Source organism: Drosophila gunungcola (genome assembly GCF_025200985.1).
Source record: "Drosophila gunungcola strain Sukarami chromosome X unlocalized genomic scaffold, Dgunungcola_SK_2 000032F, whole genome shotgun sequence".
NCBI classification, from domain to species: Eukaryota; Metazoa; Arthropoda; class Insecta; order Diptera; family Drosophilidae; genus Drosophila; species Drosophila gunungcola.
In genome coordinates this window covers 562688-587858 of record NW_026453186.1, presented here as the reverse complement: position 1 = coordinate 587858, position 25171 = coordinate 562688, and the positions used below count along the sequence as shown (strand labels likewise).

Sequence of the window (25171 nt, the reverse complement as noted above, 5' to 3'; positions counted from 1 at the left end):
ATTTTTAATGTTTTAAAATTTGAATCAAATTTAAAAACACGAAAACATTAGTTTTTAGAAGTCTGAACTTCCGAGATATTTTGCCCAATGCTTTTAAGAACAAGCCTTTTATCTGTCTTAATCATTTCTCTGTAACTTGGGGCAATAAATCAAACTAAAGTTTCCACCCTGTAAATAGTCTTGACTTTCTCAAGAAAAAGGGTGTTGGTTGACGATATAATGTTACAGTGTTAATGGTAGGGTATTATTGACTTTTTAAAAAACTATAACTAGAGCTACAATCATTACCTGCAATCAACTCGTATTTATAGACGAGGATTTGGGCAATATAAGGTGGAATTTTAAAGGGGAGGGCAGGAGTATTTAAGCAGCTAATTCCGGTTCCCACCCGCTGAGAAATGCAACAATGTCACTCCATTCAGCCAGCAAATATTGTGTAAACTGTTTGCTTATCACTCAACTGTCTCCGTCTGTATTTGCTTTAATCCGTACTATTTCGAAAACCCGGGACTCTGTGGCACTTCCCCATTATTTGTCAAATATGTGGGGTTACGGCGACCGGGACTCTTGTATCTGATTAGCTTGGCGCCATCTGTTCATAAAGTTGTCAAATGGTGTGCCACAAGTAACTGCAATTCATGACATTATTACCTTTCCAACGGGTCGTGACTCACTTGCTCCGGATTCCATCGTCATCGTCATAGTCCCCCTCCCAAATGTAATTATCGATGGAGATTGTTTGTAACGCCCCGATCCCATTCCTGGGCCAAAATGCAAGTGGCCAAAAGACGATGAACGAACGCAAAATGTCGTCAACTATTTTTATTTTCGGTCGAGACGCGACAGACATCGAAACATCGGAACAGACGGAGGATCGGATCCCTATAAATAAATTGGTTGTTCACTTTCCTCCTCCTCATCTTGCACCTCCTTCTTTTTTTTTTGGGGGGGGACCCAAATTCATTTTTATTCAAGTCTTCCATCGATTGGCAAGCGTTCAATTTATTTATATTTGCTAATAATTTTATAATTGGTTCGGAAAAAGTCTTCCAAAAAGACTGACGTATGTAAATGTATAATTTTACATAACTTTAAAGTGGTTCGTGTACATCAATTTTGATTTGTGTGTTTTGTTTTTTCTTCAATTCTTGGAACACACAAAAAAATAAACTGTGTAAAACTATGTCCCAACCTAGGAATAATTGTTAATTTCCTATGAAATGGTAATTTTTCCACAAAATAGTTAAATACACAAAAAAATAGTTGCATTACTATTAAATAGTTGGACCGCCGAAAAATGGTATATTGACTCTATAACCATAAAAATTATACACAGAGAATCACTAACAGAGCAGCGACAGAGCATGTTAATAGTTTGTGAATCGAGCACTGCTCCCGCCCTATATTTGCTTGTCTCTAAATTAATGACTGTTTCATAAGCAGTCATGTTAAGCAAAGCGTAGACAGTTAAAATATTTGCCCCAAATTTCCATGGATGTTTACAACGATTTAAATAAACATTCCTTCAGTTAAATCTAAAACAAAAAAAAAGACAAAAATAACATCCCGCCTTGGGATTCGAACTTGCGTTGCTCAGATTTCTGGCCAAGCGTCTTACCCGCTGACCCACGAGCCTAACACGTGAGCTTAACACTCAATAAAATATTTTTAAACAATTTTAAATGTTATTTTACTATAAAATTGGCCTGGAGAAACAATAACAAAATACATAAGGAATATGAAAATATTTTTATTACTATTTTAATAGTAACGTTACTGTTAAATAAGCCAGAAAAGTAACAACAAAATACTTTCAAATGAATGAATAGTAAAGTAACAATTATTTAACGTTAGTTATACGATTGATTTATTTTTGGCCAAGAAAGAAAAACAAAATGCTTTAAAAATTATAAAATAATCAAAAACAACAACAAAATACAAAAAAAAAAATACTTTGTATATTTATGGTTTTGCCTGTAGTTTATTTTATACCCCCCCTTACACATTTTTTGTGCGCTATATATTGTTTTATACAATCTCTTCTTATTACATGAACTCAATCAGTTATACAATTTTGTAACGCACTGTATTATGCACACACTTTTTAGCTGGGGTTAATTACATTTTATTTTAATTTCACATTTCGTTTGCTTTGTTTTGATTTCCTTGACTTGACGACGACGTAAAAGCCGAAACAAAGAAATGAATTTATCTGTATCTTTACCCGCACGAGACAAGTGCGAACACTTTCCCACCCGCTACCCACTTCACTGCGCTACATGTCACTATTGAAATTCCATTATCTATAAACAGCGAAACTCCCCTTTTACTTCCAAAAACAGCAGCGATAAGAAACAAAAACCCAGATGTGCTCTTTTGACCAACCAAAACTGCCGGAAAACCCATAAGGCAACAGGAATAGAAAGAATAATTTGTTTACGATCAGCAATTAATCAGGAAGTAAGACCGTGGTCAAAGTCTTCCGGTGATTTATTTCTCGTATACTTGGATTACTAATGCAACACTGATAAACTCAAATATAGTTTCTCAACACTAAAAAGGAGATGTTTAAACTAAAAGTGTTGGCAATAGATTGTGGCTATTATTAAAATTTAAAGTATTTTCGTTGGGATTGTTTAAGTCCTACTAAGTATTTGGCCATCAACTAAGATTGTGCAACACTAAAAAAAAAACTCTGATGTGAACAAAACAAATTTCGATGCCATATCGCCGGGCATCCCCTACATCTTCATTATCATTATCACCCCGAGATCGTGATGATCGTTGCAATCGCTATCGCTCGTTCGTTCGTGTGATCCGCAGAAATGCAGCTAAAAAAAAAATGCAAAACAAAAAAAAGCAGTCAGAACCAGCGACAGAAAACAGTGTTCCGTATAAATAAAACAGACGACAAAACGACGAGTGGCAAAACTTTGGGGCTAGGGAAAAAAAAACTGCCTCAGTTTGCGCTGAATTTTCACGCGACACAGATCGCGCTTTCAAAGCCAGGGAAATGGATCTATAGCACAGACAATTAATGAATTCATTTAAGACAAATAAACAAGGGAAATATAAAATATAGATAAACTCAAAGAGGAAGCGGGAAGTGCGAGTGCGAGTACAAGTGAAAAAAAAAAAAAACCAGATATGTCGGCGGCTTTGGTTTATTGGCAGTCAACGAACGGCGGCGATGCGGTTGACAAGGCCACCAGCAATTGGGCGCCATTCGTCGTTGGTCCACCTGGTGGAAGTTTTAGTGGCCGTGGCAGTGGCAGTGGCAGTAGCAGTGGCAGCTTGAACCACCATCATCACAGCCATCACAACCACCATCATCCGCCTCATTACATCAATTATTTGGCGCAAATTGGCTGCCAGCATCGTGTCAAAAATTGGCCAACAAATGGCAATCAGGAGGCGGACGGCGATGGCGATGGCGATGGCCATCAAATCATCTCAAAATTCCAGCCCAAAAGTGTTTGGAACACTGTGGATGTGGATGTGGATGTGGATGTGGATGTGGATCGTGTCGATGGCAATCTGTTGGTGGTTCAGGGATCATCGAGGAATGAAGTAGAACGACCACTGCCTTTTGCTTGTAAGCTTAAAGTTTTTCTTCTATATGGATTGTTAATAACTAGTAAGATACATTTGAGGTTTAAGGCTCTAACACTTTTTGAGTGCCACGTTAATGTCAACCGATTAAAATTTGTTTTTTAAATCTTTTCTTAGTAGGACGTCTATGTTTGTAAACAAAGCTATTGCCACAACTAAAAAAACAAACTATAAAAATATTAAAGAGGTTTATAGACAATGTTTATAAAGTCTCAATAGCAGGGCTGTTGTGTTCAATATTATATATATATACACACAAAACAAAATGACTTTTATATGTTTATTTTTCTTTTTTTTTTTCAATATTACCTTTCTCAAAACGGAATTACTTTCTTGCCAATATTACTAGTAAAACTAAAGTTACACTTATGTCACTTTTGTTTCCTAAATTAATTCTTATTTAGTGTATTTTCCTTTTGAATATTTTTTGTTGTACCCTAATCTTTAAAATTGTAATGCTTTTACAAATCAGGTTTCTGTTAATAAAAAGATGATGAATTAGGATATCATTTAATATTAAACGCAGCTGCTGGGACTTGCAGGTTTTTCTGTTACCCTCCTCCACCCCTTCGCCTTGTTTTTCGGTGTCTTGTTTATAACGTTTGGGGCTATTTTTGTTGCACAAGCCAAGCTAAAAGCAAAACAAAAAAGTGAGCAAGTGAAATGGTCACAGAAACTTGGTAAAATAGAAGCAAGAAACGGCAGAATTATGTATGTGCGCCTGCATATTGTGTAATAATTTTGGTTCCGTCTGCTTCTAAATTTAAGGTAAAGTTTCTGTCTTCTATGGCGACTTTTCTTCCTCTTCTGACTGCCTCTGCACAGAGGAAAAAAGAATAAAAATAATCTTATCTTCGATTAAATTATAATAAAAGGTATTTTATATTTACGGAAAAAGTAAATAAACTTAACGTAAGTTGACTTGTTCACAATCTTTAATGGCTGTTATAAAACTCAAATCGTTCATAAAAACATTTATTTGATTGACTTGTTTCTTATTTGTTTTTTTTTTTCTCACACTTAAACGGACAATTTAAAATGTATATATCTTAAAAGTTTAATTTGTATAGTAAAGGTTGATTCAGACATCCAAGGAGTATAAGTTGAAATTATTGGGAACTTGTATTGTTTTACCCCCAGTGCATATCATCTCATCTCATCCCTCCCCTTTTGCGTTTACCACCGTTTTGGCAACTCTCGACGCTGACGTAGTCAGGTGTGCGAGAAAACAGGTGCATTCTGCAGAAGAGCGGTGTCCGAGCGATCCGGTCAATGAACCAGCACAAAAAGCAAACCAACAAACAAATACAGAAATACAGCAAAGACATGTGTATAATATTCAGCCGATGTCTGATTAATATCTTTCCTCTCATTCGCTCTAGTATCCGCTTATGTGTCCAGCGGGGGCAGCGTTGCCGTCGACGCAGCCCAGGGCAGCGGGAGCGGGGGCGGAAGACAGCGCCACGCCCCCCTATACGGTCGCATCGTCGTCGAAGAGGATCTGCCTGCCACGCACCGGGATGTCATGCACCATGTGAGTATACACCAGGACTATATCAAATAAGCATTCCCAAAACAAGATCTCAAATCATTTTACAAAAAAGTACTTAAATAACTAAAAGAAAGAGTTAAAGTATACTTATTCAGTTGTGTGCTATTAAACATAAATTAATTTTCATAATATTAAATAAATAAATAACCTCTTGAAAAAATAGATTACGAAATGTATTAAAAAAAGAGGAATAATTTTAGAAAGAGTAAATACGTTTTGTGTTAAAGCCAGAAATTTAGAAGGGCAAACCGTGAAAAAGTAACAAACGCTCTTTCAGAGAACTTTTCCCATGCTCCAGTTAAATTATAAGCTGCAATTAGAAAGGTTAATACCCACATTAAAGTAAGTGGAAAATATAAAAGAAAGGCTTACGTACAACTGGTTTTACCTTTACCAAGTAAGCCAATTATGACTCATACGACATAAATGATTCAAAATTTGTGGGGCTTAACAAAGAATTTTTTGTTTTATTACAAATAAAATTAAAGTTAACGTATTAAATCAAAAAGGAATTAATAAATTAAATTAGTTAATCAATCAATGGAGAATCTTCAGCACCTAACGACCTACCTTTTCATAACATATATAAATTAGATTAGGATCTTGTTTAGGGATTATAAACCAGCAGCCACTGTATCAGTTAACTTATAACGTATATTGACTACAAATATTAATTCTAAAATTTTCTATTTGATTTCGCAGCACTCTAGTCCCTCGTCTTCGTCGGAGGTGCGCGCCATGCAGGCCCGCATTCCCACCCACTTTCGGGATCCCGCTTTGGGACCTTTGCGCAAGCTGAGCGTCGATCTGATAAAGACCTACAAGCACATCAACGAGGTGAGTGTAAGCCCCAAAAAACCTTCAACCAAACCACCCTCACAACCAAAAATATTAATAATTAAGTCATAAAGGTCATAAATACTCCGTTTTGTCAAGCTTTTTTTTAATCAAAGCCTAACATCCAAATGGATATTATGTTCTTCTTAAATGTGATATTAATCTTTGTAATATTCTTAAAAATAAATTAAATAATTATTAAACATATAATACTGGTAGAATCATAGACCCTTTTTTTTCTATAACATAATAACTTAATAATTTAAATACAAATTGATCTTGCAAACAGACAAACACTAATGTTTTTCTATGCGCAACTACCCAAGAAACCTTGGCATCTATCCCGTATTTTTTTTTTTTACTTTGTCACGCTCTTATGACGATCGGAATTTTGTCGGTGGTTTTCTTGTCTTGTGGCTGTCTGACTATCTGCTGACAGCGGATATTTGTGGCGTTGAGCTGAGCTAAAGATACGTTTGTCCTTGACCCGCTTGAGGGGGTCAATTTCCAATCCCACACCACCCTCGCCCGTTCGCAGTTGACTTCGATTGACGTCGTCTGCCGCCTCGGTTGACAACAGTCGGAAAATAGCAAGAGGATAAATAAGTAGAGAAAGCCAGCCACACGCAACTGTCTCGGTTTTCCTGCCAAGTTCTAAATGGCTCTTATGAAAACTGTCAAATGACGTTATGACGAAATGCTGCCGACCTAAATCGGTGATTATTCGCCTTGCGGGGGCGGGGTGATTGTCCTATGCCCCATTATAATGTTAATATTTCAGGCTGCTCGAAGGAATTCGAGTTGCACGCAAGTTGGATACGTAACTGAAAATACAACATAAGTCATACCTTTTTGACTGAATCAATAAGATTTCGATGTATGTTACACAAAATGCCACTAGAAAGTTAAGGCCCAAACATGTTGTAGAGGGATGGTCCTGATTTTTATAAGGAGAGAATATAGAAATGTTTATATTCAAATTTCGCATTGTAGCCCTGAAAATTCAAACACATTGTTGTTTCAAATAAGTCGTTTTATTTTTTTTTTTCTTATATAACGACAATCAGAATTCCACCAAATTTAAAATTACATTAAAATTTTCTAAAAATACCCATAACCCAAAGTCAAAAACAATATTGAAATATTAACAATCGCAATATTTAAGCTTTGTTTGCACTTGCAAGTATTGCAACATATTGATGTTGGTAAATAAGAGCTTTGCAGTCAACCGATTGACAGCTGGCGTTGCGGTTGGTTGCAGGTATTTGAATTTGACAGGTGCTCTAGAGCAGCCTGGAGTGTTTTTGACAGACGTTACTGTTACATTTGCAGTTGGCATTTTGTGCCGTTAGAGATGCCGTAATATTGCAAATGCCTTTTCGCTGCCGTTTTGTATGCTACAGTTTTCGTTTTTAAGAGAATGGGGCTCTTCCTCTCTCTCTCTATCGCTCTCTCTTTCTCTGTCTCTTTATCTTTTTATCTCTCCCACTGTGGCCCTATCTCGCTCGCTCCACCGGCAGCTTGCCGCGTTAGCAACAACTTTTTTCGCCAAGCTGCCACCTTTTCCCCCCCTTAAGTAAAAGGGAGCGTGAGAGTGAAAGAGAGTGGGAGAGAGCGCCGAAAGAGAGAAATTTTCATCTCATATTTCTCTGCTTTGTTTTCGGTTTGGCGTCGCCCTCTTTCATTATTTTTTTTTATTTGCCGGTTCTGTCTCTCATTTTCGGAATTTTTCCACTTTCCCCATTTTGTGTTTACATTTGTCGTTGATGAAGTGGAAGTAACTGGATAACTTCCAGCTGGCCAATAAAATCCAATTAACTTTAACTCCCTCAATTTGGAGCATTTTCAATTTTTTTTAGTAACGTTTTAAGAAGATTTGAAATTACAAACATAGTTTAGGCATTTTTAGGAACTATCGATTGACATCGATCGATTTTTTGAGTGTAGTTACGCTTATCTCAAGCAGGGGGCGTTATGGCTTTCAAGCCACGCTACTCGACGCCAGGTGGCGTTAGTCCCTGGAGCTATCTTACAAAAAACAAATATATTTATATTTTTTCAGCTAAATAATAAACATAGTGTTTCAGAAAAAAAATATTTAGATTACTAACGATGGATTTTCTTTTGAATAAAAAGTGTATTTTGTTAAATTTAAGTTGAAGAATGTCTGGTTAGCTAAAAAAGTGCTAGAAATTTGTTCAAACCAAAAGATGGTTTTCTAATTAATTAACTAATTAATTGTCAATAACTAATGTTTATTACTTGTTTAATTCCAGGTTTACTACGCGAAAAAGAAACGTCGTGCCCAGCAGACGCAAGGCGACGACGATTCATCCAACAAAAAGGAGCGAAAACTGTATAACGACGGTTATGACGACGATAATCACGACTATATAATCAAGAATGGCGAAAAGTTTTTGGATCGCTATGAAATCGACTCGCTGATCGGTGAGTGGGAATCAAATATCTTTCTATTATATCTTAACTTATTGAAATTTCGCTTCGATCCCACAGGCAAGGGCAGTTTTGGTCAGGTGGTGAAGGCCTACGACCACGAGGAGCAGTGCCACGTGGCGATCAAGATAATTAAGAATAAGAAACCGTTCCTAAACCAGGCACAGATTGAGGTCAAGCTGCTTGAGATGATGAACCGGGCGGATGCCGAAAATAAATACTACATCGGTATGTAAATGATGCAGAATTCTTTTCCTTAAATAACAATTTTCAAAAGAAGACAATGAAAATGTTTCTACAAAAGTATTCTAATATTGGCTTAGTTTAAAAAAATTTAAGTGCTGTAAAAGCAACCAAAAAGTTCCTTTTTAAGGAAAATTAATTAATAATATTTTATAAAAATCAAACATTAAAAGTCATATATTTTGTAACGTTTTATCTTTAAATATGATACTCATCTTATTTTCCTGTTGATTTTGATTCAATTAAGTGTGAGTATTAAGTCTTAATCAAATTTCATTTGCAAAGTTAAGCTCAGCAAAATATTTGAAAGAAAGTCGAGCCCAGAAACTGATCACTTGGAAAAGGAATAAAATATAAAATCCATCACACCGCCATCTTTTCGATCCACAGTTAAGCTCAAGCGGCACTTCATGTGGCGCAACCACCTGTGCCTGGTGTTCGAGCTGCTCTCATACAACCTGTACGACCTGCTGCGGAACACCAACTTCCGGGGCGTTTCCCTGAACCTCACGCGCAAGTTCGCCCAGCAGCTCTGCACGGCACTGCTCTTCCTCAGCACCCCCGAACTGAACATAATTCACTGTGATTTGAAGCCCGAGAACATCCTGCTGTGCAACCCGAAGCGCTCGGCGATCAAGATCGTTGACTTTGGCAGCTCCTGCCAGCTGGGCCAGCGGGTAAGTGTTGTCCATGTCCTGGAATTGTATACAAAAATATAAATGATACTGATCCCCCATCTCCCATTTAGATCTACCACTACATACAGTCGCGCTTCTACCGCTCGCCGGAGGTGCTGCTGGGCATCCAGTATGACCTGGCCATCGACATGTGGTCGCTGGGCTGCATCCTGGTCGAGATGCACACCGGCGAGCCGCTCTTCTCCGGCTGCAACGAGGTTGACCAGATGAACAAGATCGTCGAGGTGCTGGGCATGCCGCCCAAGTATCTGCTCGATCAGGCGCACAAGACCCGCAAGTTCTTCGACAAGATCGTGGCCGATGGCTCCTATGTGCTGAAGAAGAATCAGAATGGGAGGAAGTACAAGCCGCCGGGATCGCGCAAGCTCCACGACATACTGGGCGTGGAAACAGGCGGACCAGGGGGCAGGCGTCTAGATGAGCCCGGCCACTCCGTCTCCGACTATCTCAAGTTCAAGGATCTGATCCTGCGCATGCTGGACTTTGACCCCAAGACCCGGGTCACGCCCTACTATGCCCTGCAGCACAACTTCTTCAAGCGCACGGCCGACGAGTCGACCAATACGAGCGGCGCGGGTGCCACAGCGAACGCTGGTGCCGGTGGCTCCGGATCCAGCGGAGCAGGTGGCGGATCAAGTGGCGGAGGAGGCGGCGGCAGCGGCGGCGGCGTCGGTGGCCTCGGAACGGGCGGCAGCAGTAGCGGACCGGTCTCCTCATCCAGTGCAGCGGCTCCGACGGCGGCGACAGCAGCGGCCACGGCCACGGGCTCATCCGGATCGGGATCGAGCGTCGGCGCAGGCTCATCTGCGGCGCAGCAACAGCAGGCGATGCCATTGCCCCTGCCCCTGCCCCTGCCCCTGGCGTTGCCCCTGCCGCTGCCACCACTCGCGGGTCCTGGCGGTGCGTCGGATGCCCAGTGTCATGGTGAGTAGTAGTGGAGCCCACCTAGAAACAATCCCCCAAAGCTTGGCAAGCGGCTCGATTTTATGGCACACAAACAGAAGGGTATAAATCGAAGATGCTTCCCGTAATCTGTGGTCTATTTTTGGTTTGAATTGAGAGGAAACTAAGGTAGAAGAATATCAAGGATTGAACTGAAGGGGTTTTCACCGCCATTTAAGGCGGATGAAATATACAAAATCATAGGTTCTTCAATTGACTTTCTAACAAAAATCGGATATACTTTTTTGTTTTCTCTTAATGTTGACTTAACGAAATATTAAACAGGCTAATGAATAACAAAATGTTGAAGCTATGCACTTTCCTTATTCGAGACCTTATTTGTATACTTTTTGTTTAACCATTAGCCAAGTTCAATTACAAGTAACCGGAAAAATTCTACTTGAGTACACATTGAACTTAGAAAAAAGTTATAAAAATTCTTAAAATGTATGCAATGCAATTACAAACCTCTGACTATTTAATGTAAATATCTCATTTTGGATAATGAAAAGTAGATCTTATACGGGATAATTAATTTTAGAGAAGGAAGGACAGTTTACATTCACTGGGAAAATTGAGAATAGGCCATATATTACGTTGGGCATCCAAGAACCTTGGCCCTAAAACCGATAAAGCCGCCCAAGCTTGTAGCTGCTGTCCCATAGAATTTTGTGTTTGTTGATTATGATTATAATTTTTTCGAGAGCTGATGCTGATTTGATGCAGAAGCTCCGAGTTATATGTTGTAGTTTGCAACGAGTGGGAGACTGAGCAGTCTTCGCTTGTTGAAATTCGTGTGTGTTTTGTGTGTGTGCCATTTAGTTACTAGCTGTGGTCAAAATTGTACTTAAGACATATTGTGTTTGCATTAGGCATTTTACATTTTTAGTTGATACTTGATTACCATTTAGTTGCTCTAGTCACCTGTACATGTAAGAAGTGTTTCGTTTTATCTTTAGTTCGGCGCTTAATTAGTTGTACGAAGCGAGAGTTTGTGAAAAGTAGCAATGCAAGAGCGTAAACCGATTGTGCTCCCAAATATAAAGATCAATTCCTTTCTTTTTCTATTCGAACTGCTCGATCTCGAACAAAAATATAATTGATATATAATGCAATGCAAATTCAAATGGCGGCCGCAGATGATCGCCGATGACCGGCAACAGCAGCAGCAATATCCGCAACATCAGCAGCAGCATCAGCAGCATCAGCAGCATCAGCAGTAGCAGCAGCAACATCCGCAACATGAGCAGCAGCAGCAACATCGATTGCAGTTGCAACTTCAAGGATACCACAGCAGTAACCAGTAATACACAACGTGCAAGCCACATCCACTTTAGCAGCCTGGTTATCCGCTGGCCATGTGTTATACTTGTATTATCCATTATCTAACAGCTCCGGCGTTTTGTAAATAGTCATTCCTCTCAGTCACACACACACTCACTGTCTGCCGCTTTCACGTCTTTTTCCCTGCCCCTGTCCCTTTCTCTGTCCCTATATTGACACTCAAAAATAAAAGAAAAAAAAGATATGTTTTTTTTTTCCTATAAAAATAATGTGGCGCCTTCCTTAAATTCCAAAAACCATGTTTTTTTTTTTTTTTGTTAGAATATAATATGTAATTTGTATTATGCTCACGCATTTTAAACGCTCGGATGAAAATGCAATCGTGTGTTAAGTGTTTAAAATAATGAATTAATTAAGTCTAAGCATTTAGGTTCATAAAACTGTACGAAGAGTTGCGAATACATAAGAGTAATTGTAAGAGGAATCCTTAACGACTTTCTTAATGACTGCCATACATATACATACACCTTAATATACATATGCATAAGTAAAACGGAAATACCAGTTAAATCACACTGAGAGAAAACAGCGAGCTGCGGGGGATCTCGTAGGAATACATATGTATTTAAAAAATAGTGCCGGTTCTGGCGCCTTAAAGACGGGAAAAAAAAAGCTTTCTAGAAATGTTAAAGTGAGCAAAACTGAACGAGTTATTAACTGAACCACTGAACAAGTGAGCAAAAAAGATCAATAATTGTAAACACGTTCAGTTCACTCACTCTTTTTTTAGTTCACTCATTAATGAGCGACCACTGTTCAAAAAGTATATTTAAGAATTGTTCTTGCATATGTCAAAGGTGTTATGTTTTACAAAATACTTACAGACGCCTCACAAGAGATTTGTTTTCGCCATTTGTAATGTTATAAAAAAAAAAACAGGGTTTCACGAAAATAATTAGTGATATTATTAAATCGCCTCCTAAGAAGTCTAAATAAAACTTTGGAATTTATTATTTGCTTTATTGAAAGTTTATTCATTCAAATTTAATTTTACTAACTATCTTTTTTTAGAAGGTACTTTGAATCATTACACATTTTCGTGGTACTCCCATTAGTTTAAAGCACTTACAAAGATACATTTTAATAAACATAAAGAGTCGCAATCCCTTGGTGTTCTTCCCAAACACTCAAATTTTGATGCATTTCTCAGAGTTTCTCCTGTCGAAATAAACGATCTGCCCTGCTGTATACATTTCGAAAAGAAATTAGTGCGAATAACGATAATTAAAAATTTGAAAAAGCGATAATGGATCTCAGTGAAATATGCGAAATACGAAACACAAATCATAGTTTGTAAAAAGTATAACACAAAAACAAAAATCGTAGATATGTAAAAACGAAACAAAATTCACAAGCAAAAAAGGTGGTAAAGAAATGATGTCGTTTATCGTTTAGTAAACCAAGATCATAGTATGTTCTACATACACAAATAAACAAAAGTCAAGTAATGAAAAGTGAACTTAATGGAAAAAAAAAAAACAGTTGTAACATAGAAACACATCCCTTTTTGTTTTTGTTTCCTTAATCTAAAACTTTATAATGCCTTCGGATAAAGTGTGGTAACAGCAAATTATAAAGTGTCTTTCAATTTTTTTTTTTAAAGTGAATGCAGTAAAGAAGTCTAGACAACTAACTTGTTAACACAAATGATTTAAATTTTGTTTTAAAGTTCAAAGTTATACTTACCCCCAGAAAATGTATTGACCACTTTTGCTCTGACGACTCCTTATCTGAAACACTTTTGAGGCATTAAAGGGTTAACTTAACAGTGGCTTTCTCGCTCTCTTTCTTTCTCTATCGGGACTTTATAGGGATTTGGTGTAACGGAACCTCAGAGAAGAAGGAGAGCGAGCAGGCAAGCGATGGCCGCTTTCTTTTGTGATAAAAAAAAACCGCAAAAATATTTATCCCTCTAAAACCTTTCCATTGCCGCAATCTTCAAAAAGTTCGGGCCTTGTTACAAATAAAAAGAAAACAGGCATATTTGTTAAATAAAAAAGCTAACACTGAGAAAAAAGCAGCGGTAAAATATTTATACATATATATATATACCAGTTTTAAATGGAACGATTGATAAGCGATAACCGATTAACAAAGCGATAATTATCGATATAGCGCAAATAAGCGGCATACGAGTTAAAAACCAAACACAAATCATAGTTTGTAAAAAGTATAAAACCGTAGGCATGTAAAAATAGCAGAAAAAAAAACAAATAAAGGATGATTCCGATTAGTAAAACCACAAAAAAATAAATAATAAAACAAACGAATTCGTATAGCAAGCATAACAAATTAAATCAGTACGTACTAAAGAGATGAACTTTAGCATTTAATAAATTAACATACATACATCTATATATAACACTTACAAGTAATTATGCGGAAAACTCAATTAATTTTATTAGACACAAACAAAAACGCAGACAGACAAACGGATACGAAATACATATAAAAGTAAATATTAATTAAAATTAGAGGTTAGCCCCGAAAGAAAATGATCCATGATACAAGAATTTAACGGCAACCGGAGAGACACTTAACGAAACTTGTGTAAAATACTAAAACCCGAAAGGCGACAGTAATAAATCGAATAAGTTTAAAAATCCAATCCTCATACCTAAACACACACATACACCCGCAAGCAAAAACATATGATGAAGAATATATGCAATAATAACGATAACTGCAACGATAACGATACCATAACCGATTGTTATTCGAGCATAGTTGCATTTTGGAACGAAAGCGGAAACGAAAGCAAAAAAAAAAAAGTGCAATAGCGAAAAATAGAGAGGGAAAATCGGGGAGACCATAATGCATTTTTTTTTACAAAACAGTATTGCAAGAATATGAAAAACAAAAAAAACTAAAATTCAAACCAAATTTAAAACTAAACACGAAAAGCACTCACATACACACACACACACAAAAACCAACAGACCGACACACATATGGACATGCAACATATGTGGCATTTATATAATATAAACATACAACAGCTGATGGTTTAAGTTAAATAAGTACGAGATAATTTATTAACGATTGATGAAACCGAAATGGAAACTTTACCAAAACAAAGCAAAACCCTGAAAAAGGAATTCATAAAAAAAAACTAAAGCAAACCAAAGCAAAAGACAAAAATTAAAAAAAAAAAGTGAAAAAAAAATCTTCAATAAAAACTTATGATATAATCAACAAAAAAAAAGTGGGCCATAAAACTTTAATTGTGGGTTGTTACTTGAAATCCATGGAAAACTCTAAGAAACTTTGATCTCTAACTTAACTTTTTAAAAATTTGTTTACGAATTTACCATTGATAGGAAGTTAAATGTAGAGCATTCAAAAAATAAATCAACCGAAAGTCAAATCTTTACAGATTTCTCTATGGCTACAAAAGAAGCTTAGTATTTTGTTCTAGATTTGCAAGAATTTTCTTTTTTTGGCTGAAAGGTTTTAAAAACCAACCGAAAGTGAAAACTCCAGATTTTTATTTATATAAAGCTAAAGTTTTAAACTAAAAGCTTACTAATAACCTAGGCAGTTATGGCCTTCCGCTCGTCTAGGATAACAATATTATTTTCATTTGACAAACAATTATGGATGTGTTGGGTTTCTTGAATTAATAAAATGATTTTTGTTACTTGTTCGTTAGTGGTGTGTCGGAAATCTCAGATATTTTATTGAGTTACAAGACAAAGTAGCTTAGTGTTTTCCAAGGATGACCAACTGAAATATGGTTTTGGTCTGAGACTATTGAAGAATGTAAACTGTATCTAAAAGTTTCTAAATTTGTTTTGGTTTTGCAGGCCTGCTAATGCATTCGGCGGCGGCCAACGCGATGAACAACTTCTCCGCTCTGAGCCTGCAGCCCACCGCCCATGCGCCGCCCTCGCTGGCCACCAGCCATCACAGCAGCAACAGTTTGGGCAGCCTGAACCACATCAGTCCCGGCAACAGCAACATTAGCAACAGCAACATTAGCAGCAGCAGCAGCAGCAGCAGCAACAACCAGCGACACAATCGCCTGTACGGCGGCAACATGGTGGTGGGACACCACAACAGCAACATCAACAACATCAGCAGCAGCAACCACAACAGCATCAGCTATCCGCACGCCATGGACTGTGATCCGCCGCAGATGCCGCCACCGCCGCCGAACAATGGCCACGGAAGGATGCGAGTGCCGGCGATCCTGCAGCTGCAGCCGCCGAACAGCTATGCGCCCAGCTCGATGCCCTACTACGGCAACATGTCCACATCCTCGGTGGCCGCGGCGGCGGCGGCAGCAGCGGCTGCGGCCTCGCACCTCATGATGACCGATTCGAGTGTGATCAGCGCCTCGGCGGCGGGGGGCGGTGGCCAGGGGTCGGGCGGCGGCGGTGGCGTTGGCGGTGTTGGCGGCAATCCCGGACCGAATCCGGTACCGCCTTCGGCTGCCGCCTATCTCTATCCATCTCAGCCCGCCGGAACGCTCTATGGAACGGCGCCCGCGTCGCTGAGTGAGTTGCCGCTGCCATTGCCGCCACTGCCGCTGCCGCTGCCACTGCCCATGTCCATGCCCCTGCCTATGCCTATGCCACTGCCAATGCCGCTGCCGTTGCCGCCCTCTTCCTCGTCATCCTCCTCCACGGCATCGGGGGGAGGAGGTGTATTAGGGGGGCACGGGGGGCTAGGGGGACCAGCGGGAGTCGGCGTCGTTGGCCAGAGGCGGCACATCGGCAGCGGACCCGCCTCGCAGCAGGCGGGCATCTCTCAAAGTGCGGGGGTGGGCGGCGGCGGCAGCAACTCGGCCACCGGAGCCAGCAGCAGCGATGCCTCCTCGTCGTCGCCCATGGTGGGCGTTTGTGTTCAACAGAATCCTGTAGTTATACATTAGCATAAACTGGAAGAAGAGAGGAGGAAAACGAACGTTATTTGCCCGCTTAATATACTTTTTTTTTTTTTTTTCACCGCCCTTTGCCGCTCTCTGCTGCTATTCATCGCACCGCCACCAACGCCCAACCGAGAAATCACTGAATCACCAGCACAGCAGACATCTAGGTGGTCCAAAATCGTGGGTCTTATGTCACGGGAAGCTCCGAAGCAACGTAGGACCTTTCCTCACACAAAATGTATTATGTCCTGCTCTAAAATTCGATATGAAATGATAAGATGCTTTTTTAAATGTTCAAAAGATTTCTAACATGAGTAAACTTTTCTAAAATCTATTAATATTTATGGGGCTTAAAACTCCGAAGCAAAGTAGGGTCTGCTCAAAAAATGTTTTATGAAGTGATCTTGTTTTTCGTTAAATTGTATACATTCAAAAATGTACAAAAGTTTTCTAAACTTAATGTGTAAACCGCAAGCCTTTTTTTAAAAATTCAAGTTTACTCCCAAGATTGTGTTTTTATAAAATTTTAGCATATATACGATTTCTTTGAAGATTAATTCCTAAGATTATTGAAATGTTGCCAATTTTTAAAAGCAAGAGGATCAATCATTTTTAAATTCTAGCTTTTTCTTAAATCTATTAATAAGTATATTCAAGATAGAGTTCTTCTTAAAATATTATTCTTAAAACAATTTAAAAATCAAAAAGTTGATAACTAAATTTCAGTGAGAATTTTAATACAAAGCCTGGAGAAAGGATACATTTATAGGTCCCATTTTGTTGTGCAGAAGCCTACGACTAGGGCCAATTCTTGTGAGATAAGACACCCGATTTAAGCCACCACGCCACAGACACAGACACACAAACACAAACTATATATACATTAACATTAACTAGCTGAAATTGACCCTACATGTACCCGTACCCACACAAAAAACTCATTCACCTGCGGTTTTTACTAATTAGTCACTTCGCGCTCTCACCGCCGCGCCCACATCACCGACCACGCCCCCTCATTCGCCCTGGATGAAGGCAGGGATCAGGATCCTGTGTGTGGGCGCCCGACTTGATGGATTTTGCAAAGCGTTTATTTTTTTTACATGCTAGAACCTATTTTTTTTTTTTGCTCTAATTATAATGTTTAATTTTATGCTGTAACCGTAACGACATAACTTTACTTTATATAAACGAATCAAAAATATACTTTATTTAATTGTTAATTTAAATTATGTAATTTTATTCAACGAGAAATCGCTAGTAATATAGAAAGCAAAAACAAATGCTTAATTTAAGCAAAACTCGAGTTGTATTTTTATTTTATTTTGTACACACGGGATGAAAGCTAAATGATTAGATCAGAACTTGGGCGCGATAGTGCTTCTGCAGCTTGTTGGCCTTGCAGCCCAGTTTCATCTGCCACTTGGACTGGACGCGCTTCATCAGATGGATGTCCCGAGCCTTGCGAGCGGCGGACAGCTGTTGGGTGTGCGTCCATCCCAGTGCCCGGTACTCGCTGAGCACGCGGTGCAGCTTGCGGTCGGACTTCTGGAGCACCACGGCGCGCTCCGGCCGCAGACGCTGGCGGTAGTAGCGGAGCAGGGATCGATGCCCGATGACTGCGCCGGAGGGCAGCACCAACTGGTACTCATCGCCGTCGAGCAGATCCGGCACCACCTCGTCATCAATGTCCATGCCCTCTTTCTGTGCGGGTTAAAGAGTTGGAAGAGATTTCGTCATGCGGATGGATGCGGGTCTTTGGTATTAACTTAGTCCTAAATACTGATTGTAATAGTCTAATAGATGGTTGAAACCAAGATCTTAAGCTTCCTAAGTTTGTTTTAAACTTTTTCGTTAAGCTTAAGGCATCTTTAAATAGTCTGATTTCATTTTGTTTTACATTAATGGCATAAATACCAGTTAGAGGTAATAAACTTACAACAAAGATAATAAGTTGAGAAATTAAAAGTCACATATTTCGTTTGTATAGTAAACTTTCAGTTATTAAATACCAAAGACTCAACTTAGAAATTAGATTTTGTAAAGTTGCCTTTATATTTAATTTAATTTTGAACTCTTTTTGATAACTTAAGGCTCAGTATTTAGGCCAGCAAAATGTCTTTTAAAACCAACAAAAAATGGAAACAAAAAAATGTTTGTGAGTCAACATTTTTGGGGTAACAAACAAACAGATACATTAAAAACAATACCAAAAACAAAGAAAAAACCCTGCTTGAACATATAGTTTTAACAATACTCACATTATCCGGGTAACTGGAGCTATAGTCGTAGTACTCGGCATATTCGGCCAGTGCCACGCCCTCGTGCAGCATCTGGCAGTGGCCCTTGTCGACCATGTGCTTGCGCACCGCATCCAGGGAGTAGAAAGTCTTGCCGCGATCGTTGCAAAACAGGCAGATGAAATAGTTGGCCACCTTTTCGCCTAGGTAGTACAGCAGGCCCTCGATGTCCGTGCAGTATTCGGTGTCCGGAATGAAGAAAGAGTGCGCCACGGACATGTGCTTTAGGTTCTCCACCAGATCCTCGCTATTGTGTGCACAGAACAGACAGTCGCGCTCCGTAAGCGGGTTCTCGGGTATCTTGTCCCACTCATCGGAGTCCACCTGTTAAGCATCAACGAAAGCTCCATTAGTTACAATAATTAACAAACTGATCAAATTAGGACTTCAGGGCTATCCGTTGTTAAGGGTCCTAAATATCTTAGAACATGACAGATTTATTTAATGAAAAAGAAAACATGTCTTAATGCATTCTTTCAAGAAATAATAAACTTTTGTTAAAAAGAACTTTAATACGATTTGAAGATCTTCGTAGTTTAACCCTAAGGAGTATATTATAATGCTAGTAACCAAAAAGAAGTACAACAAAGTAGTGTACAACAAAAAAATATAGTAAGTAATGTAACTGTGTGGTGCTTTTTCTGTGGATTACAATATTTATGTACAATTCTTAAATTCCTGCGTTGAAAATTAGTTCTTGGGGTCTTCTTAGAATCACATTTAGACTATTGGAAAATGTGTCCACGCCCAATAAGGAAAAGGATTTAGGTGGAACTAACCCCAAATATATGCCAAATAGAATCCTCAACACTTCTAGACCCTTGGCAAATGTTTCTATAGCCAATGATGAAATAGATGTAATGATAACTTGACCAATATTGGGTAATAGGATCTTTCAGACTTTTCGACTCCTAGCGAATGTTTACTCCTATTGGGCATGGAATAATATGTAAATGGAACTTCTTGTAATTATTTGGTAATAGGATAGAGACGAAAACAGTTATCCCTTTTACTGCTAACTATTTAGGACGTTCCGACTTAAGTTACTCTATTGAGGAATCCGTTTTAGAGGCGTAACACTGAGGAAATATTCTACAACAGGATCTCTGACCCGCAGGGTACTCATTAATAACTGAGGCAACCAGGTTATGAGACATAGATATAGCGCTCCTACCTCCTCCTCCTCAATATCCTCGAACTCGTCGTCATCGTCCTCCGCGTCCATTTCCTCGCCATCGTCCGCCTTGGCTGCCCGCTCGGCGAAGGCCAGTCGACCCTTGCCAGCCGCTGCGGCGGCCAGGGCGGGATGTGGGCGTGGCTCCAGGACGCTGCGCGTGCAGACGGACGCGGTGGTGCTGGCACTGCCGCCACTGGCGGTCATCTGGTCCCGCTCGAAGCGGGCCAGCAGCTCCTTGTGCTTGCGGCTGTTCAGGTGGTTGTCGTGGGCCTTCTGGCTACCGAATTGGCGGCGACAGGCCTGGCAGTAGACGCTCAGGTTCTGCTCCTCCAGGGCGGCATCGGTGGCGCTGCGGGCGCTCAGCACGCGCTGCTGGAACTCCTCGGCGGTCACGGGCGGCAGCTGGGCCACCCTGCGCTTCAGGTTGTAGCGGTGCCAGTCCGTCTTGTAGTGATCCCGCTGCACTTCCGCGCTGGCGAAGCGGGCATCGCAATTCAGGCAGGTGAAGTGCGACATTCCGTTGGATGGTGGTGGTGAATCAGTTCGGGATTTCCGCTGATTTGGTGATAATTCGGAATGGCGTATTTCACAACGGGCTGCTCGATCTGCTAGTGATGGTGATAACAGAAAAACAAACCACGTTCTTGGAGGCTGGACTGGAACGATAATCGATATTCCAGTCCATCTCTAACCGGCAGCCAATCGATAGCGCCGATAGCACTGATATCGATTGCGAGGTAAATGTTGTTGCCACGGCCAATTTGACGCCGCCAAGGATCTGAGCCGTATACCTAATGATGCAGTGAGTAGTATCAAGTAACAAAGGATGCCTAATCCCGCAAACCGCTCGCGCAGACGATCCCGTGCCAGCAGCACGAGCAGCGGCCGCCAGCCGGCCCCGCCGCCAACGGGACTGCCCCAGCCGCAGGCTCAGCCGCTGGAGGCGCCCAAGATTATTGTGATCCATCCGGGCTCGCAGCACCTGAGAATCGGGCGGGCGGCCGACCTGAATCCGATCACTCTGCTCCATGCGGTGGCCTACAAGAGGCGGCAGGTGGACGGCGACTGGCCGCACCACGATGCCCTGCTGCCGCCGCTGGACAACATCAATCCCGCCCAGCTGCAGGTGGAGTTCGAAGCACAGCGCCTGGCGGTGTCGAGCATCCTGCAGCATTGCGTCGTTGATGAGAAGAACCGGCTGCGGGTGGCCACTCCGCCGCAGCAGTTGGCCAACTTCAACCGCAGCAGCCCGGCCGAAAAGGTGCCGCCGCCAAGTGGCCAGCCGCCGGAGGACCAGCTGCCCTGGCTGGATCGCGAGGCACCCGTCCTGTTTGACGACAGGATCCTGCGTCTCAGCGCCTTCGATGCCCGCGACTACGACATCCATTTTCCCATTCAAAGGGGCGAGCTGAATGTGCACAAGGAGAAGGGCGGTTCGCTGCAGGTGAGAGGAGGCTGCAGGTGTTCCACTGGCTTGCCCGTGACTAACAAACCCCTACATTGCAGGCCAGTCTGCAGCATTTGGAGCGCATCTGGGCATATGCCCTGGAGGCACGTTTGAAGATACCGCTGCGCGATCTGGGCACCCACTGCGCCGTCTTGGTGGTCAACGATGTCTATGTGCGGCGGCATTTGCGCGAGTTCATGACCCTGCTGCTGCAGCGCCTCGGCTTCCGGCGCTGCTTCCTCGTCCAGGACAGCGTGGCCTCCACCTATGGCGCCGGCATTGGCTACGGCTGTGTGGTGGACATTGGCGCCCAGAAGACCTCCATCGCCTGCATCGAGGACGGCATTTCCCAGCTGGACGCCAGGGTGAGGCTGCCGTACGGCGGCGGTGACCTAAACCAGGTGCTCCTCATGCTGCTGCGCAAGTGCGGCTTTCCCTATCGCGAGTGCAACGTCCAGGACAGCTATGTGGATGCTCATCTGCTGGATGAACTGAAGGAGAAGTTCTGCCATCTGAACGCCAGCGTTTGCGGCGCCCAGGAGAAGCACTTTACCCTGCGCAAGCAGAACGGCCAGTGGCTGCGCTACACCATCCAGGTGGGCGATGAGGCCATCATGGCTCCGCTGGCCCTCTTCCACACCGAGCTGCTGAACATTACGGGCCGGACGAGAGCGGTTTGCACGCAGCAGGCGGCTCAGGAGCAGTACGATTGCGAGGACTGCTTCGATGCGGAGTATCTGAAGGAGACGGGCCGCAAGAACGGGGTAAGGGGTGGCGACACCTTGCCCCTGGCCACGGGCCCCGGATCCCTGCCACGCCCCCCGCTGCCGGTGACCGCAGACGACGAGGAGCTCATTGTGGTGGATCAGGACGAGGCCAACAGCAACTGCCAGCCGCAGCAGGCGGCGCAGACAGTTGGCGGACAGTCCAATGCGAATGGCTGCTACCACAGTGGCCAGGGCCAGGTGCTGCCCCTGGACCAGGCCATAATCCGGGCCATCAACCGGCTGTCCAGCTACGAGACCAAGCGCAAGATGTTCGGCTCCATTCTGCTCGTGGGCAGCAGTGCCAAGTTGCCGGGACTGGCCGCCTGGCTGGAGCACCGCATTAGCCAGCAGATCCAGCCCACCGGCGCCGAGGTGAACGTCTTCACCAAGGGCATGGATGCGGGCATGGTGGCCTGGAAGGGAGCGGCCATTATGTCCGTGCTGGAGAGCGCCCGCGAGCTGTGGATCTCGCAGCACGACTGGCAGCGCTACGGACTACGGATACTCCGCGAGAGATCGCCCTTCCTCTGGTGAGATGGCCATGGCCCCCATCTCATTGCATTTCGAATATGTTTAGGGAAACTGTAAATGTTAATTATAGAGAACAAGTTATGTAGGATCCTAGCAGTAGGCTCTAAGTTTCGACCAAAGCATCAACGACTATTGCAACCGATTATCCTGAAGCGTGTTGGCGCTCACGATCATTTCATAAAGAAAACATTTAGCGTGTTTTTAAGGCACGTAACGAAGTATGCAAAATAAAAACAAGCTTCTGAGCCTGTTTTTGTTTTGCTTGCTCGTTTACTTAGAATTATATTGCATTGTATTATATTGTATCAGAGATTAGGTAAACAAATGTAGAGTCCAGCGATAAGCACAGTATATACGCAAATTTTATGGGTGCCAAAAACAAAACAAAAACGAACAAAAAGTAATGCTTTTGTTATTGCTCTGGCCGTGAAATTCGAACTTTATCCAGCGACAAGTAAAACACGACTTTCCCATCAAATTTAAATCAACAAAAAATGCATTTGCTATACAAAATACAACACCAATGTAATATCAGGCCAAGTACTTTGGCGCACTGGAGCCCATGTAGTGGTACAGGTCCTTCAAATTGGACCTCACCAGCTTCGCCTTGATCGTGTCCCGCTGTAGTCGCTTGTAGGCCTCGAACCGGTGGCATCCGCCGAAGCTGAAGTAGTAGTCGCCTCCCTCGCTGCCCGATATCCACAGCAGATCGATGGGGGGCACCTCGTCCTCGCTGGTCTCGCCCTGTGGAAAGTAGAGTGGAGAGGGTGGAGTATCCAGTGGAGCCGGCTGTGTTGAGACACAGACCCTGACCCAAAAACCTATTTTTATATTCTCGGCCATGGTTGGTGGCCTAAATAGTACTTACTTAGGCTAAAATTTTCATTTATTTGTAAAACATCTGATTGAATAACTCTTCACGTTAGTTTTTGAAAGCCCAAAAGTTTTCGTTTAATCTTTAATTTTTAGTGTTCCTTGTACCCAATAAAAAAAACACTCTTTTAATAGAACTTTAAATTAATTTTTAGAACATGTACAGGTATGTTCACTTGAACGATCAATACTCCTATACCTACATATATTCTTTTGGTTTTTTAAAATTTAATTTGGAAACAAAATATAAAAAAAAACACCGAAGCTTTTCTATTAATCATGTTATAAACCTCTAATTTTAGGAAATATTCTTATAACACTATAAAAATCCTTAACAGCTTTGAATGCAATTTCAAAATTTTGTAAGATCTTCTCAATGCTGTTTTTGTACTCTCACAGAGTTCTGAACTTGTTTTGTACCTTTCACCTTATCTAGGTACATTGCACCCCACCCATCGCCATCTTCGGGTTGTTTGGTACCCACCTTAATGGTTTCCATCAGGGACTCTACCTTCTTCTCGTCCAGAACGGAGGGTATGGGTCTCTGGATCACGCTCATCGGAACATGATGGATCTCGGCAATGCCCGCGGAGTGAATTGTGGTGTCCATGGTGCTGTGTGCCTGCCGATCGGTTAAAAATCTTGGCCAGTTGTGAAATTTCACCAAAAACCGGCGGCACTACAATATTGTTATCAATGTGAGTGTTGTGGGGCAGGGTTGCCAACCACACACACACTCACACAGATAACCGTTGTTTCTGCCACAAATGAGGGGAAAACCTTACTGTTTTCGGATGATTCTGCTCTGATTTCTCTGCAGGATTGGATTGAATCCGGTGGCGCGTCTGCTCGCCAATCGTACCAACTGGCTAATGAACTCCATGGCGGCCAATTGAGCGATTTTTGCGGCGTTGAAACTTGTTTGCCTACGTACACTTCGCCTTATGTGTGAGTTCGTTTACCGCTATATGTTTTGCTGCAGCTACTTGTTGTTTGTTTTATGCACAATCATACCCCCCACCACCCACAAGCACAAACACACACACGGCCAGTATTGCCAGTGCGATAAAACAAATGAAAACGAAATTCAAAATACATTATATGGTACGCTAATAAGGGGGTTGCGGGGGGTTGTGGCATGCTTTTGCCCCCAAGACAATGGCAAAAATACTCTGGAATACTCTCGGCTGGTGGGCAATCGCAGTCTGATTAGCGTCAGCACAGAAATTAAAATGTGTAATCTTCTCTGACAACTCCTGCTGCTTGTTTTTTCCCATCGCATCGCCCTATCAAACCAAAGATAAATGCTATGTGCAAATGGGGGGCAAAAGTACGGGTGTGGCTGATAACGGGTACCATTTCTCAAAACAAGTTTTGCATATTTCTAAAAAATTTAACTGCCACAAAATCAAACTCGCTTAAGCTTTAACAGTTGCACAACGGGCAGTTGCCAACTCTGCCAAAGTGGCACGTTATGCAACACTGTTTCGTTCGGATTTTAAATTATCTAAGAACAAGACACGG

General features: G+C 41.7%; 4 protein-coding genes across 8 annotated transcripts in view; 2 read left to right on the top strand and 2 right to left on the bottom strand.

Moving 5' to 3' along the window:
- LOC128260557 (serine/threonine-protein kinase minibrain) overlaps positions 1–17711 on the top strand; it is a 28879-nt gene extending 11168 nt beyond the window's left edge. Inside the window, exons 1-8 of one of the 3 annotated variants that reach the window (XM_052993669.1) lie at positions 2891–3595; positions 4995–5146; positions 5867–6001; positions 8278–8449; positions 8516–8683; positions 9089–9375; positions 9447–10320; positions 15489–17711. In XM_052993669.1, coding sequence (XP_052849629.1) covers positions 3148–3595; positions 4995–5146; positions 5867–6001; positions 8278–8449; positions 8516–8683; positions 9089–9375; positions 9447–10320; positions 15489–16558 — 3306 coding nt within the window. In that variant the 5' untranslated portion in view covers positions 2891–3147 and the 3' untranslated portion in view covers positions 16559–17711. Of the gene's footprint in view, positions 1–2890; positions 3596–4994; positions 5147–5866; positions 6002–8277; positions 8450–8515; positions 8684–9088; positions 9376–9446; positions 10321–11477; positions 14605–15488 lie in introns of those variants that run through there. The other 2 variants (XM_052993671.1, XM_052993670.1) reach the window with 2 other exon arrangements.
- Positions 17712–17838: 127 nt separating this feature from the next.
- Positions 17839–20673, bottom strand: LOC128260569 (cytoplasmic 60S subunit biogenesis factor ZNF622). Its single transcript, XM_052993700.1, has 3 exons — positions 20027–20673; positions 18814–19176; positions 17839–18256 (listed from the first exon to the last, which is right to left on the bottom strand). The coding sequence occupies exons 1-3, from the start codon at positions 20543–20545 to the stop codon at positions 17906–17908; spliced, it is 1233 nt and encodes a 410-aa protein (XP_052849660.1). The 5' UTR covers positions 20546–20673; the 3' UTR covers positions 17839–17905.
- A 39-nt stretch (positions 20674–20712) lies between these two features.
- LOC128260564 (actin-related protein 8) lies at positions 20713–22961 on the top strand. 2 transcript variants are annotated; one of them, XM_052993690.1, is made up of 3 exons: positions 20713–20831; positions 20885–21473; positions 21536–22961. In XM_052993690.1, exons 1-3 carry the CDS (start codon positions 20824–20826, stop codon positions 22775–22777), a joined length of 1839 nt encoding a protein of 612 aa, XP_052849650.1. In that variant the 5' UTR covers positions 20713–20823; the 3' UTR covers positions 22778–22961. The 2 variants fall into 2 exon arrangements, with proteins under 2 accessions (XP_052849650.1, XP_052849648.1); XM_052993688.1 differs by having other exon boundaries at positions 20742–21473.
- A 291-nt stretch (positions 22962–23252) lies between these two features.
- On the bottom strand, positions 23253–24670 carry LOC128260580 (putative sulfiredoxin). 2 transcript variants are annotated; one of them, XM_052993718.1, is made up of 3 exons: positions 24433–24670; positions 24132–24288; positions 23253–23518 (listed from the first exon to the last, which is right to left on the bottom strand). In XM_052993718.1, the coding sequence occupies exons 1-3, from the start codon at positions 24528–24530 to the stop codon at positions 23306–23308; spliced, it is 468 nt and encodes a 155-aa protein (XP_052849678.1). In that variant the 5' UTR covers positions 24531–24670; the 3' UTR covers positions 23253–23305. The 2 variants fall into 2 exon arrangements, with proteins under 2 accessions (XP_052849678.1, XP_052849679.1); XM_052993719.1 differs by having other exon boundaries at positions 24132–24269; positions 24433–24592.
- Between the last annotated feature and the right edge of the window lie 501 nt (positions 24671–25171).

Excerpts from the sequence above, each read along its gene's own strand:
- LOC128260564 (XM_052993688.1), top strand. The coding sequence starts at position 20,856 with ATGCCTAATCCCGCAAACCGCTCGCGCAGACGATCCCGTGCCAGCAGC. Across the intron at positions 21,474-21,535 it reads AGAAGGGCGGTTCGCTGCAG|GCCAGTCTGCAGCATTTGGA; the intron begins GTGAGAGGAGGC and ends CCTACATTGCAG.
- LOC128260569 (XM_052993700.1), bottom strand. The coding sequence starts at position 20,545 with ATGTCGCACTTCACCTGCCTGAATTGCGATGCCCGCTTCGCCAGCGCG. Across the intron at positions 19,177-20,026 it reads AGGATATTGAGGAGGAGGAG|GTGGACTCCGATGAGTGGGA; the intron begins GTAGGAGCGCTA and ends GATGCTTAACAG. Across the intron at positions 18,257-18,813 it reads GCTCCAGTTACCCGGATAAT|AAAGAGGGCATGGACATTGA; the intron begins GTGAGTATTGTT and ends TAACCCGCACAG.
- LOC128260580 (XM_052993718.1), bottom strand. The coding sequence starts at position 24,530 with ATGGAGTTCATTAGCCAGTTGGTACGATTGGCGAGCAGACGCGCCACC. Across the intron at positions 24,289-24,432 it reads AGCAGAATCATCCGAAAACA|ATTTTTAACCGATCGGCAGG; the intron begins GTAAGGTTTTCC and ends CAACTGGCCAAG. Across the intron at positions 23,519-24,131 it reads CCCTGATGGAAACCATTAAG|GGCGAGACCAGCGAGGACGA; the intron begins GTGGGTACCAAA and ends TACTTTCCACAG.